Genomic DNA, 14830 nt, shown 5'->3' on the forward strand with positions numbered 1-14830 from the left:
GTGTTATTCATGCAACAAATACTGATTAAGTCCCAGGCACTTGGGAGCATCTCTATCAGCCAGAATAAGCAACGTTACGCTGCTATAATAAATAACCCCTATATCTCCCTGGTTTAACATGTGTTTAATATTTGCTCACACTACTTTTCCAATGCAGGTTAACTGGGACAGCTCTGCCATCTTTACAGAGGCCCAGGCTGGATGACGGAGGCTCTATCTCTGTACTTCATGGTTGTCACGATAAGATTGCCAAGACTGAACTTGCAGGATTGTCCAGACATGGGCATTTGCCCATTGATCCTTAAAAGCTTCTACCTAAAAGCAACGCACATCACTGCTCTCATTCCATTGGCCCATGCAAGTCATACGGCCAAATCTAATTTCAAGAGGATGGGGTAGTAGATTCTTACCATGTCCCTGGGAAGGGAAAGACCCGGAAAATATTTGGTTAACAGTTTTAATTACCGCTACAGACACGATCTGTTTATCTGTAAAACAGACCCACTAATCTATACTTTAAGAAGAAGAAACTGAAGCTCTGAGAGGTTGAGTCATTTGACCAAGGTCACACAGCCTATCCACTGGGAAGCCAGGCTCAACCTGCATGTTACTCACTCTGACTTTTTAATCTACACACACAATGTCTACAGACTTCGTATAAAAGCAGAATAGTTGCAGGATGGGGGCAGAGAGGCCCTGCAAGCGTGGAGGACAGAATAGGAATTGAATAAACATGGCCTTTGTGTTTGTATTAAGCGATAACCAGTGTGCTCCTGGGGAAGGCAAGAAGGGACAGCGGGGTTTATGTCAAGCATCAGTAGAAGAGAAGTTTGGACAGAGAAGAATACCAAGCACAGGAGTGTGGCACAGAGAGGATATGATGACTGCAGTGTTATAGGCCATGACTCTGGCAGCCGGGAGGGGGTTTGCGGGGAGGACATGCTGTTGCTGGAGTCCTCGGTAAGGTGATAAAGGACAGACAGGAGTGAAGGCAGCAGGAATGCAGAAGGGATGAACCTGAGAGCTGCAGAGGAAGGGCGAGCCCAGCTCACTGGTGAAAAAGTAAGAACCACCAAGCAAGCCATCTGCAGAACGCACCAGACATCCTTCATACCTCACTCTTCCCATCCTAGTCTGGTATACTGAACCATTTATAAAAAAAAGTCCTAAGGTTTCTTTTCCCTTTGCCTTCTTCTCTATTTTTCCTTGCTCCTTCTTAGAAGAACGGGGCAGCCTGGCTGCAGACGTAGGCCCTTCCTGCCTGACCCTCGCTTGGGGGTGGGGGTGGGTAGAGTGCCTGGTACCATGTCCAGGATCTGGCCATTTCAGTTAAAGGAAAACTCTAACGGCCCAAGGGGCCGAGAGGCCTGCAAGTCACCTCTGGCTTCAGCAGGCCCCAACCCTGCTCCATTCGAGGCCCCTGGTTTGCCCACCTCCAAAGGCAGCCTTGGCGGGCAGGGTGGGCACCCAGCTCTCCTCCTCTGTCAGCCGTCGCCCTGCTCTCTCTAGATGGTGTCGGAGGGCGGCAGTGCGGCGGCGGGCCCCAGATTCAGCCTCTTAGCCTCCCTCCCTCCCCGACTCCGCCTTTCTTCGGGGAGGGCGCGGCGCCGGGCTCAGCGCGCCCCTCTTGGGGTTTTCGGGGGCGCGCAGCTGCCCGGGGCGAGCAGCCCTTCCGCTGCCGCGGCGGGGGTCTGCGAGGCGGGGGTGCCAGCCCCGGTGGGGCGGAGGGGGTGCGCACCGCGGCTGGGCCGGGGTGGCCGTGACTCACCGCCTGTAACCCAACACCCGCGCTGCTCCCCTCCCCCAGCCTCTCCCCTGTCTCCGGCCTGGCGGCCGCGGCGACACCCAAAAGAAAATGAAGGGGCGCCCGAGCCCGCGGCGCCCCCGGCCGGATCGCGAGAGGGTCCCGGCGGCCCTCGGCTCCGAGCGCTCTCGCCTGCCCGGCCCCGGGGCTCGGCGAGCCGCCGCCGCCGCCGCCGTCAGGGCGCGAGCAGGAAGGGAGGCCGAGCGGCCGGAGCAGGAGTCGGAGGAGGCTGTGGCGGTGGCGGCGGCGGCGGCGGCGGCGGAGGGCCCGCGGTAGTTGCGGCGGGCGAGCCCGGGGAGGGGTCGCCCGGGCTGGGAATCCCCTGTCTCCGTCCCGGCCGAGCGAGGACAAAGCCCGCCGGCCGCCGCGGCCTAGGCGGCGCGGCACAAAGGGCGAGTCGCGACACGCACCCGTCCCCCCTCCCAGCTCCGGGTGGCCCCGGGTCCCGGGAGGTGGGGGAAGCCCCGGCCGCCCCGCCCCTCGCCCCTCGCCCCCCTCCCCCGGGGCCGGCCAGCGCTCGCCGCCTCCGCCCCCGCCCCGTCTGCGCGTCCTCCCGGGGAGGGGTCCGGGGGCGCGGCGCCCCACATAACACTCCCCCTCCTGCGCTCGGAGCCACCCCTCTCCCCTCCCTCCTGCGAACACCACCGCCTCCCCCGCCACCGCCGCCACCTCGCCCGACGCGCCGCAGCTCGCCGCGGCTGGTGGGCGGTGCGCGGATCGTGCGCGCCGGGGGCGCCAGATGTGCGGTCCCGGCCGCCGCCAGTGACCCAGCCGCAGCCCGGGCGGGAGCCGGCCGCCTACCCAATGCTGCGGGGGCGACCTTGAGCGCGCCCAGGTTTCCCTCGGCGGGGACCCAGACACCGCGAGCGCCGTGCCCTGTCCTGCCCTCTCCGGCCCGGCTCGCCCCGCGTTCGGACATGGAGGGGGCCGCTGCGCCCGCGGCCGGGGACTGCCCGGACTTGGGGCCGGGGGCTCCGGGCTCTCCCCCGGAGGCGGGGGCGGGGGCGACAGCAGCCCCCGCGGCGGCGGCCCCGGAGCCCAGGAAGCCGCACGGGGTGAAGCGGCATCACCACAAGCACAACTTGAAACACCGCTACGAGCTGCAGGAGACTCTGGGCAAAGGCACCTACGGCAAAGTCAAGAGGGCCACCGAGAGGTTTTCGGGCCGAGTGGTGAGTTGGGGGGAAACCCGGGGGGCTCGGGCTAGACGCGGCTGGGGACCCAGCGCGCGCGCGGCGGGGTCTGGGGCGCAGAGGAGGGTCTCTTGTCCGAGAGGGGGCTTCCCGGGAACCCCCAGACAGATTCCTCACTCTCCCCCCAGCTCCCCGTGGCTCAGGCGTGTCTTTCTCCCGAAACACTTGTTACATCCTGTCTGCGCATATTTTGGGGGTTTTGATCCCATCAGCAAAGTAGTGTTTATGATTTGCAAACACTTTGCAACGTGGGGACCGTTGGGGTCTCCCTCGCGGGCACGCATTCATTCCCTGGAATGCCTTATTGCTTTAACTCCAGACAGAACCACAAACTCAGCTCGGAGCTGGTCCCCCAAGCCCCATGTCCTGTAGATGAATGAGACCCCCCTCCCCTGCATCCTCCCACTCCCCGTTACCGCGATGCTGCTGTCACTGCAAGGGAGGACGCACTCCTGCCTGTTTTTAAGAGAGAAGGTTAGGGGACAAAAGTAAAGGCTGCTGCATGCCTGAGGGTTGTGACAGTTTGTTGCTGGCTTCTGGGAGGACTGAAATGCCTAGGGCATGGACAGCCACACGGACGTTGAGTTGCAGACTCAGTTGCATTAGCTGCAGGGCTACTACATTGCTTAAGGGGTCTGCCCCAGCCACCCCCACTCTTTGTGACAGCTGAAACCCTGCCAGGGTCCCAAGACCATTTACACAGCCCCAAGTAGCGCCTGGAGTGCCTTGGGGTCTCTGCATTGTCCCAACCTCGGTGTGTTGTCATTTTCCTTTCTGCAGAACGGGCCCTTGAAATCCACACTGCTTGTGGCTGGAGGTTTGGGTTCAAAGTGACTGACTGTTGCAGAAAGATTTTGTGTGGTGTGTGGCACGAAATTAACATGGTTCTTTGATTTGCAGCATATCAGATGGATTTTAATCGATTTGGGGCCAAAGTCAGGAACTAATGATGGGACTCCTTGTGTACACTTTTGGGGGCTGTTTCAGGTCCCAGGTTGATTATAAACTTAACAAATGACCATAGGGAAAAAGCAAAATGGACTGTCGGATGAAGTGGTAGGTTCATGTCAGTATTTTTCTTTTGCATCTTTGCAGGGACAGTTCTGTGGACAAAATGGGGCATCAGTCAGAAAGTTCAGCCCCCCAATTCTCAAATATTTGGTTACCTGGGTAACTCCCTCATTCTAGGCTTCACTCTTTGGGTTGATATGGCTTTATCCTATAGCCTAAAAAAAGTCTGTTATAGGTTAATTGGAAATTTGAGAGATTGTACCTTGTATTTTTAAGCTGTCGTCTATCAACAAATGCCATAGCAAGCAAGTCATTGAGAGGGCAGGTGCCATTTTTGTAGGTTGAAAAATTTCAAGAGGAGATGGTTGTAAAGATGACCTTTGAGGAGCACACTTGCAGGTCTGTGGAAGAGGAGGCTGAGAAACGTGCGCTTCATTCATGCTTTTTGTCTGAGGTGATATTCCCCAGGCTGGATGTTGAATAAGCAAAAACTAAGCCTAGCTCCTTGCTCATGTTGTCTTAATAGCTGTTGAAGAATCGCGCTGGGAAGTTGGAAAGCAGAGTAATGAAAACCAGACGCAGCTGGAGCTGCAGGTTGAGGATGTGAGCTTGTGAGGGGTTGAGTGGTAAGGGTGTGTCTGGGATTTGTGAGGGGACACAGATACCAGAAACCTGGGGAGCTGCCACTAACTGCAAGAGTGAAAGCTTGTCTTATGGCAGACATCTTTCCGAGCTTCACCGGGGCCTCAGGTATTTGTCTTGCTGTCTGATCCACGGACTAGGGTAGAGTGAAAGGGATTGCATCAGTAGACGGGAGCCTGCCTTTCTCTTTTGGTGGGTGTCTTTCCCTTTATTTGCAGAAACTCTGAGTATTCCGTCGGGATTTACTCGAGTGGCCACTAGGGGGCGCCCTGAGAACGGAAGAGGCTCATTTCGCAGCCGCAAGATTTGAGTCCTGCTCTGGTATTGTCCAGTCCTAGTTCAGTTTCCCATTGTGCTATTCATTTCAGCTCCATCTCATGTTTTACTCAAAAATTATGCAAAGATTTTGAATCTGGTAGCATATACACATCCAGAAACTGGCAATCCCCAGACTGCTTTCTACTTGATAGATAAACTTAGGATGTTAGCAAAATCATCTGGTGAAAACCCTGCATTAAGCAGATGGGAAAACCGAGGTTGGGTGAAGGGAAGGCTTCCTTGGCCTCAAGTCCTTCCCCCTGCTGAGCACACTGCTCACAAGATGGTGTCAGAACTTAAGTGAGAAACAGGAATTGTCAGGTGGAAAATTCCCTGTGCCTGACTGGACAGAAAATAAAACAAACATCAAAAAAATTGGTCAGCAAGTTGTTCTTGCCTGTACAGTGCTTGGTGACTCAGAAGCTGTCAAGAGCAGCAAGGAATTTTCATCTGAAGTGTGAACTTGGAGGTTTTTCTTCTGGTTCTAAGGATGCACTAAACATCCACATTCGCTTTTGGGGTGCGGTTTAGGAGAATTCAGAGCACGCTGTCTCATTTCTACCTTTTAGGCCTTGGGTAGAATTGTGAAGTGATGTTTTATTTTCGTTTGTACCCCCGCCCCTTCAGAGCACTTCCCAGAGGAGCTGTGACTTTCAGCTCCTTTGCCATTGCGAGTGGCGGAATCGGGTGCTGGGTGTCCAGGCTCCATGAGATGCTGTGAAATCAGCCCCCCTGAGACAGAGAAGTGTTAAGAATAAGAATGTTGTGGCTTTTCATTGCACGTCTGCAAGGACCTTCTGAATCAAGCAAAATACCACGTAGCATCAGCGCTCCGTGAAAGGCAGTTCCGTAGAGAGTTGCAGAGTCCTGGAACTTGGAGTTGGCTAGTCCAGCCCTCTGCGTGGTCCAGGCATCTTCCCCTCTTCATCCCAAATGTAGTCTTGCTGCTGCTGCCAGAGCATGTCCACGAGAAAGGACTCAAAGTGGCTTCTTCAGAGATTAACAAGCCCCACAAAGGAGGCACTCTTGCAGAAGGGCTAAGAGTCCTGGCTTACGTTCAAGTCCTGACTGATCCCTGACTACCCTTGTGACTTTGGGCAAGCTATGTAACTTTCAGAAACCTCCACTTCCTCATCTGTCAAATGGGCTAATATAGTACCAACTTCATGGACTAGTTGTGAGAATTGAATAAAATAACCTATAGAAAACCTCAAAAAGGGAAATTTAGCAAATTTACTTTCCTCTTTTTAAAGGATGTTTTTTCTCATATCACTTGGACTTTCATTTAGATTTTAAGACCAATCAGAGAGGCATGATGCATTGGACAGTTGCATTGGACACTCAGAGAGAGGAAGGAGAAATCATCAACTTTTCAGGTTAATTAGGGAAGTGTACACATAGGAAGCCATGACAGTCAGCCAGATTCTGATAGGATCTGAACACATTGCTAAGAGCCTTGAATTTGGGCTTTGTTTATTGCACAACTTTTGTTTTGATACAGTTTTCAGGCAGGGCTGTGTAGTGAGCACCAATGTATATAACATGGCATTTTCTTTGAGCCAACTCCCTGGACCCTCAGGCTGCACAGAGCATTGCCAAAAAAATTCAAGGGCAAAAAACAAACAACGTTTTGGGGAGAGGTGTTATGCGATCGCCTCACCATCAAGGGCTAAGTTCAACTCTCCCTCTGCAACCAGGTTAGCTCCTGTGAGCAGTACGTGACATGGTGTGAGCCAGGTAGCAGGTCTCCGGGAGGGGTCCTGGCATGGGAGTGGCAGGGCTGGCGGGCAAATCGTGCTCCCAGTTTGCCATGGTGCGTGGGTGATGGGGCATCCTTGCCCAGCAAAGGAACTGATTTGACTAAAAACGGGTGTTTTAAGCACTGGCCCAAAGTTATTGATATCCTGGTGCTGGAACATTGCAGATCGGGGGATGCAAATTAGTAAGCTGGCCTGCGCGTGGCTGTCATACGCATGGGTGGCTGAGGTGCCATGTTGCAGCTAAGGCCCAAACCCAGTTTCAGGGAGTAAGGGACTTTGGCAGACACGTGGTCCAAACTTCTCATCCTTGAGGTGGGAAAAATAAGGCACAGAATTGTTAAGTGACTTTTCTGAGGTTGCACAGGCTGGTGAGTGGACTGGGCTGGGGTCTAAGAAACCTGATTCTTAGTTTGCTATTTTTCCATCACTCATTTAATAAATCTTTCCTGGAGCAAGACACGAGCCTCACTCTTAAAGAGCTTATAATCTAGTAGCAAAGATGAAATGTACTTACAGCTATTGAACTAATTCTGCTCAGTTCAACAAAGATTTATTACCATCTCCCATATGCTTCTCACCATGTTAAATTCTGGGACATCCACATGGATAAGACCCGAGGAACTTTCAGTCTAGTGGAATAGACAGAGTGAGCAGGTTGCTAGGCCATGGGTACCTCTTCTATACAGGAATTGATTACTTCTGGAGATTTTCAAGTTGGAATGTAGCTCAATCGAAGAACAGTTCATTAAATTGAGTTCCGTGCTAGACAGGAACACCCCCTCCTGTATTGCTTTGCTGCTGCCGCTGTTATTACTACCAGCAGATACTTTTTTTTTTGTGGTACGTGGGCCTCCCACTGTTGTGGCCTCTCCCGTTGCGGAGCACAGGCTCCGGACGCGCAGGCCCTCAGCGGCCATGGCTCATGGGCCCAGCCGCTCCGCGGCATGTGGGATCTTCCCGGACCGGGGCACGAACCCCTGTCCCTGCATCGGCAGGCGGACTCATCAGCCACTGCGCCACCAGGGAAGCCCACCAGCGGATACTCTTGAGAGTTTGTGGTGTGTCACACTGTGCTAAGTGCTTTACAGACATTTTCTGATCGTCACCACGCTCCTAAGAGGTGCGCACTTCTTGTTAGAACCCATTTAACCAGTGGGGAAAACAGTACTTGGGGAGGTTAAGTAGCTTGCCCAGGATCAAATAGCTAGGCAAGTGTCAGACAGGTTTATCTATGTTGAGACCCATTGCTGCTGGTGAAATGGAAAACCTTCTTTTTGATGCACAGGAAGTGACCTCTGGATTTGGGTGCGGTGTTTCACTCATGTGCCAGAAGATTAGCCATGGGGAGGTTCTTCTCCTGGGGGGGTTTCTTGTCGTTCAGGAAGGGTATAGAGAGAGGGCGTACTGTAGGATTAGGTGAGGGCAAGGGCTGTTGAAGATGACCCTTGATTTGGGTTTCCGAAGACTGAAATATGGAAGCTTTCGGGCAGAGGGCAGATTCCAGGGTGAGCAGACCAGATCTCTTGGAATGCAGGGTGTATGCTGGGACATAGTGGGAGGCAAGGTTGGTGATATGGGATGGGGGAATAATAATACCATTTAATAATAATAATGATAATAATAGCGGCTAATTCTTCTTGAGTGCTTCTAACGTGCCAGGTCCATTTAACTAATTTAATTCTCGTGACAATCCTGCAATCGTTTCATTTCCCAGATGAAGAGACGGAGGGCTTCGCTGATTGCCAGGGTCACACGTAGCGGCAGAGCCAGGGTCTGGACCCAGGCAGCGTGAATGCGGAGACCTTGGCCAGCTCCCTTCCTCTAGGTGGGCTGAGCTGGGCGCTGATCGCAGCGGGGGCTCCGAACCCATGGGTCTGGTGTGCCGGCTTGGAGCAGGGAGCCAGCCTGGAGGTTTTCGCAGGAGTTGAGCTATGAGAAGATCAGGCTGAGCACGGTGCTGGGGGAGAGAGACCTCTGCTTGTTGGGCCACGGGTCTGTTTTAATGCAGCAGGTCAGAGAGCTCTCCTCCTGGGCGCACACTTTGTTCTTTGCGCCTTCAGCAGCCTCAGGTTCTGGAATCCCTAGGGGGCCTCGGGAGGTCAGCTGGTTCACTTCCCGGCCTGCAGACAGAAATGCACCCACCCCACTCCAGGACGTCTGATCTCACTTCCTCCTGGGAAGCCGCAGGAGATAAGGATTGAGTTGAGGTGTCTTGGACCTACTGTCTGTGCCTAGCAGTGTGCCGGGCACATGGTAGGTCCTGCGCAAAGGCTTCTGGGGCGGCACAGAAGGGAACACAGTGAGTACAGTGAGCGAGGGACTGTTTTAGGAGCTGTGGAGGCTGGAGGTCACCACCCCCAACCTCAAGGAGCTTTCCGATTTGTGGGCAAGGAAAGACAATGGCTGGAAATGAATGGCGGGTTACGTAGCAGAGTCTGCAAAGCCAGGCAGACCCTTCCCTGCACGAATTCTCTTTCTGTTACATTTGCTCATGCGCTTGTTAGGGGGGAGAGAGCCTTCCTGGCTGTGGCTTCCTGTCCTCAGTGGCTCTGGAGTCAGACAGCCTAAGTCTCATTTGTCTTTCCCACATGAAAGTCCTGGAGCGTCTGTAAGTTATGATTTGTGAAGTATCTGCTTTAAAGCAGAATGCATTTATCATTCCGCTGGCCCAGACGCCACTGTACAGCGCAGGAATGAGAAGATCCCAGGCCCCGGCACAGGAGGGGCTGGGCCAGATGACCCACCGTGAGTGGAGTCTGGCTGTATTGATAAAATTCTCTGGAAATGGTCCAGAAGCAGCAGATGTTGACTTCACGGCGAGGCTCTCCGGTAAGCTGTTAACTGCATGTTAAACCGGGGCTGGGCTGAAGATTCCCCGTGATGAGCACACATCCTCCGCTGGGGTTGGTACCCCTTTTCCTTTCAATCTGGCAGTAAACCGGGTGTATTTCATGAGGGCTTCCTAAAGTGTCCAGGACAGTGGGAAGTTTCAGAGCAGAATATGACCTGCCATCGAGGTCCCGAGAACTTAGTTGGGGCGTGTCATGAACGCATCTGGAGGAGTCTGAGAATGATGCAAGGGAGTATATAAATGAGGAGAAAGAAATCATGGCTGTACAATCAGGCAGACTTGGGTTCCTTTGCCTCCCTGCGGCTCGGCAGCTGGAGGATCCTGGGCAAGCCGCACGTTTCCTCTGAGCTTTTGTTTTCTCATCTTGAAAATGTGGCGACCAATATCCGACCAAGTGCGATTGCCATGAGCAGTAGGATTTGGAAGCTTGCAACGCAGATCCTGTGCATAGTATCTTGAAAACCAGAGCTGGTATTACTACTTTGTTGAGAAGTACTAGCGTCGAGCACCTGGTGGCCTTCTTATACCAGGTCGTGGCTGTCCCTGCTTTAAACCCTCCCATGGGTTGCTGAGGACTTAAACTCTGAATCTGCCACATCCTTCAGGTCCTGACTGGCTGTCCAAACTCTCACTGCCTTGTCCTCCTGTCTTGGCCCTGTGTCGGTTTCCTTCAGAGCTTGTGGGTTTGATGCTTTGTCTGTATACAGCTTCCCCTTCCTCCCCCCTTTAGAAGGGAAGCAGGGTCACTGTCTGACCACAGCATCCTGGCCTGTAGCCGGGGTGCCAGGCATACAGTAGGTGTTCAGTAAGAATGAATGAATGGATGAATGAATGCACGAATGAACAGCTGCATCGAGAGTGCACCAGCAGTCCTGAGAAGGTGGGGGAGGGCCCTTGGGTGACCCTGCTCTGGGTCACCCCTCTCCTTACCACCAGGTGGACCGCGGTGGAGGGCCCAGCGCGGCCAGGTGCGTCTCCATTGTGGCTCCTGAACGGCTGGAGGGAGGAGGAGGGAAGCCGGTTCCCACCCCTGGCGGCTGCTCCCCGTGGTTCTTTGGAGCTCTGTGGCCTCCTTGGGTCACTCCCACACTTCCGGGAGTCGCCCGCCCCCCATCTGAGAATCCCTGGTGATCAGCTCTGCAGAGCAGGCAAGCTGGAGACACGAAATGCATTTGCAAGATTTTCAAAACATTTTCTCCCTGGGCTGTAAATCAAGTACTTAAGGAATTGTAAACCGGCTGGAGTGCGGAGTTTAATGTATGTCTGGAAAAAACACCATCGTGATTTGCCTTTTAAACTCGAGAAAAGAATGCCACTTTGCTTACTTTCATTAGAGGTATTGAGAGGCAGCTGGATATTTCCAGTGGGAGGGTGCTAAGAGGCTGCTGTGGTAGGTTCCCTCCTTCCCTGGAAGGGGAGGGGAAGGGCGGTGTCCAGATGGCTCAGGGCGCAACTTGCAACTCTGTGGCCAAAGGGAGTTTAAAAAAAGGGAGCTGCTGCGTTGTCAGTGTTTCCTTAAGTCCCCAATTCCCTCTCGCTGGTGTCATGCTCCTTGTAGCTCACGTGGCTCGAAAGCCACACAAGCAGCTGATGGGTGCAGGTTGAAGGAATCCTTGCTGGCTGTTGTCATTTCATTGTGAGTTGGGCTCAGCTCGTGTATGATTCACCCCAGCTGCCAATGACACTCACAGGAAGGTGGAAGGGAAGTGGACGATCCAATCCAGGACTCCAAAGGGAGTGTGAGCTGGTTCTGAGCGCCTGGGTTTGAGACCCTGCTCCAACCTCCTGTGTAAATTTGAGATGGTCAGCTGGACTCGGTTTCTTCATCTGTGAAATGGGAGTGGTTGTGAGGATAAATGAGTTGTACGTCAAGTTCTTAGAAAAGTGTGTGGCCCACAGAGAATGTTATCCCTGGAAGGAGCCCTCTTGGGAAAGGCAGGATGGGGTCTCAGCTGTCTTTGTACCTTGGGCAGCCTGGACACAGGACATCACAGAGTAGGTGCCCAGGTGTTGAAGCCCCTTTCTTCACCTGTAAATCTAGGGGCCAAGACAAAATGCTCTCCAAGGTCCCTGCCAGCGCATAGGAAGAGAATCCTGGGATTCGCTGAACGCAACTGGTGAAATGTAGACTTCATATCCTACTGCCTGGTTTTTGGCAGGAGGTCTTGTTGCGGGAAGGGGAGGTATCTTCAGCTCCCAAAACCTTTTTCAGATTGTTAGGTGCAGGCTTTGTCAAGTGTAAGGAGAGTCCGCATTTCCATTCAGCTCAAGGCAGACATCGCTTTATAAGCATGTCTGTGAAGTGAGTTCTGGCCTAGGCTCTATGTGAGTTAGACCGTTCTCATTTTCAAAGAAGCGAATCAGTTTTCTCATCTATAAAGTGGGATGATAATAGACCCTGCCTCCTGGGTTGTCAGGGACAGTGCCGAGAACTGTGCCCGACATGTAGCCAGTTCTCAATAAAAATTAGCTGTTATTATTTGGGATTCAGAGGAAGGCAAACTCATATCCTGCTGGGTTGCTTGGAGGGATCTTCACTCATTCCTTAGCTACTTCGAGTTTAGGGGACTTTGCTTTTGGTCCCAGTGAGGCTGGAGGCCTGTGGCTGCCTCTGCTCTCCGTTGTGCATTTGGGTCTCCCAGTGCTTTTAGCATCGACGGGGTGTGTGGGGGGTGGGGGGCGTTCAGCATCCAGGGAGCTCCTTCTACCCGGGGACAGGTGGGTGGAGGCAAGACTCCAGGCAGGAGGAGAAGACTAAGGAGGGGCCCTCTCCCCAGTGGAAGGCATGTTTTTGGCATCCTCACTTAAAAGGAAGAATTGACCGGTGTGTTTACTAGTCTTTCATCCTTAAAGATGAAATCACTCTATCAAGCTCACCTCTGTGGAGCGCTTTATACTCACCAGGCCTTGGGGTGAGTGTGTTGCCTGCATCATCTCGCTGACTTCCCGGTCGTTCTTAGACACCCCTCGTCCCGATGAGAGAGATGCTCTCACAACCCCCATTTTACTGCAGAGGGAGCTGAGGCCCAGGGACACGCTATTTGTGACTGGGGGATGATGGCAGGAATGAAATTCACATCTGCCTGAGCTCTCGGCTACGACCCTAGACGGCTTCCAAGGAGGAGTAGAAATAACTGTCATTTTTCCTTCTGCCTCTCCCAGGTTGCACGTTTAAACACATTTATTCAAATACTTGCTGAGCTCCACCGCTGTGCCAGGCCCTGTGTGGGCACCAGGGAGGTGGTGTGGTGGGGTGGGGTGGGGCTGGGCAACGGCAACAGGGAACAGCCTCTGCCCCAAAGGAGCTCAGCCACCTCTTGGTTCTAGAACGTGCAGCTGCCCCTTGTCATTTCTAGATCCCCAGCCTTTGTGGTCAACGCTTACCCCTCCTTGCTGGTCCATTTAAGGACACCGATTCCCTATTGTATTTCTTTTGTGTGTACTTTAGTCTCTTAGAATTTCATCCCTTTACATCAAGTACATTCATTATGCACCCATGATTTTCTCAGTATCAATTATAAGAGAAGACAGCAAACTTTGAGAAGCTCTCAGTGGTCCTTGATGTAACACTACTACCTTGTCTAGCTCTCGGTAGATTAGAAAGTGAATTATTTCTCCAACTAGCAGAAGCCGTGGGAGGGGAGAGGCTGATACTCGGGTTGATCTGGTGAGCTCAGAGCCCAGCACGTGAATGTATTTGGGTGGAAAGGCAGGGCAGTGATGCACCTGCTCCAGGGAGAACCCCGCTTTGCATCTTCCTTGTGGTTAATTGATATCTGTTTCCCAGGCAGAATCAAATGGAATGCTTAGGGAAGGAACCAGTGTGTGAGTGGGTGTGCAGGCAGCTCGTGGCAGAAATCCTGGAGAGGGGAGGAATGAAGTGGAAATCTCCACTGAGTCGTATCCACCTTCTTGAATGTGTAGGATGGTCCAGAGCGGAAGGAGGATCCTTTCCCTAACGGTTGTAATAGCAGGAAACATTTATTGAGTGGCGGGTGTGAGCCAGGCACTGTTCTAACTACTTTACATGCTACCTCTCCTTTGAGCCTGTATTATTAGTACGTTCATTTTGCAGACCAGGAAGGAGAGGCTTAGAGAGGTCACAAGACTTGCCCAAAGTCACAGAGCTGGGATCTAGGGCTGGGCTGTCTGACTTCAGGGTCAAGGTTGTAATCGTTGGGCTCCATGGCCTCTCATGGGCACGGATCCTTGGAGGCTTCTGCAGCTTCCTTCTTTGGTCCTTCACCCACACGCTGTGGGGTGGACTCCCACTGAACCCAGACTTACCGCTCAGAGAAGTTGTGTCCAGGTTTGTGAAAATAGCAGCTGGAGGAACTTGGTTCCATGAAGCCAGTTATTCCGTGTCTTACTCATTTATGTCCTCCCTGTGCCTGGTTCACAAGAAGAAGGCACTTCGTGTTTGTGGAATGGCTGTGGAGTGTTAGGAGTCTGGGGATGTTGTCAGGAGGCTTGGGGGCCAGCCCCACCATTGCCACAACTTGAGCTGTGTGACCTGGGGCGAATTACGCCTCTTCTATGACTTCAGCTAATTTCTCTGTGAGATGAGAGTTCTGGGACTGATTTGGAGCTTACTTTCCAGCCCCATCCAGTTTCTGCATTTGGTGAGTCTTCAGGTCTTGTCTCCAAATTGCAAGTGGCAGTCACCAACTCCTCCCTTGTTTGTCCTCTTTCACTGGAAGGCAGGCTCTTCCAGGGCATGGATTTTCACCAGTTTTGTCTACTGGTGTTATCTCAAGTGCTAGCATGGTGCCTGGCAAATCAGTATTGGTGACATGCCTGCATGCGTGCCTGAATGAATGATTGCCGTCTCTCTCTCGCTGATGAAATCTCAGCCTAGAAAAAATTCTGGGGCTAAAGCCTAAGAAGAAAATTAAGGAGCAGCTGTACCATTTTCCAAGAAAAACACCATCTTTATAAAGGCAAGGTGCAGCCGAGATGGGGAAAGTTTATTATCTCTGCTAGCCGAGGGATTAGGGAGTCAGCAGGATTCCTCGATTTTTCATCATCTGGTGATACTTTTTGCAAACCACAGAGAAAACAAAACAAAAACAAAAACTCTCCCATTCTTTCCCCCCGCCGCCCCAGCGCCTCCTTTAACTTCAAGCTGAAAAAGCACTTGCTGCTTGAAGCAGCTCATGAAGGAAAAAATTATAACAAATATTTTGCATTTCTCTGGTGGCGGCACAGTCTGAATTCCTTTCAGCCCCACAATGAGCTCTAATTTTATGAA

At 52.8% G+C, this 14830-nt stretch overlaps 1 protein-coding gene across 2 annotated transcripts in view; it reads left to right on the top strand.

Moving 5' to 3' along the window:
• The first annotated feature begins 2439 nt into the window (after positions 1 to 2439).
• NUAK1 (NUAK family kinase 1) overlaps positions 2440 to 14830 on the top strand; it is a 69933-nt gene continuing 57542 nt past the window's right edge. For both annotated transcript variants that reach the window (XM_032645583.1, XM_032645584.1), the window contains exon 1: positions 2440 to 2976. In XM_032645583.1, the coding sequence (XP_032501474.1) occupies positions 2722 to 2976 (255 nt within the window). In that variant the 5' untranslated portion in view covers positions 2440 to 2721. The remainder of the gene's footprint in view (positions 2977 to 14830) is intronic.

The sequence above is a fragment of the Phocoena sinus genome, chromosome 10, assembly GCF_008692025.1.
Source record: "Phocoena sinus isolate mPhoSin1 chromosome 10, mPhoSin1.pri, whole genome shotgun sequence".
In the NCBI taxonomy this organism is placed as follows: Eukaryota; Metazoa; Chordata; class Mammalia; order Artiodactyla; family Phocoenidae; genus Phocoena; species Phocoena sinus.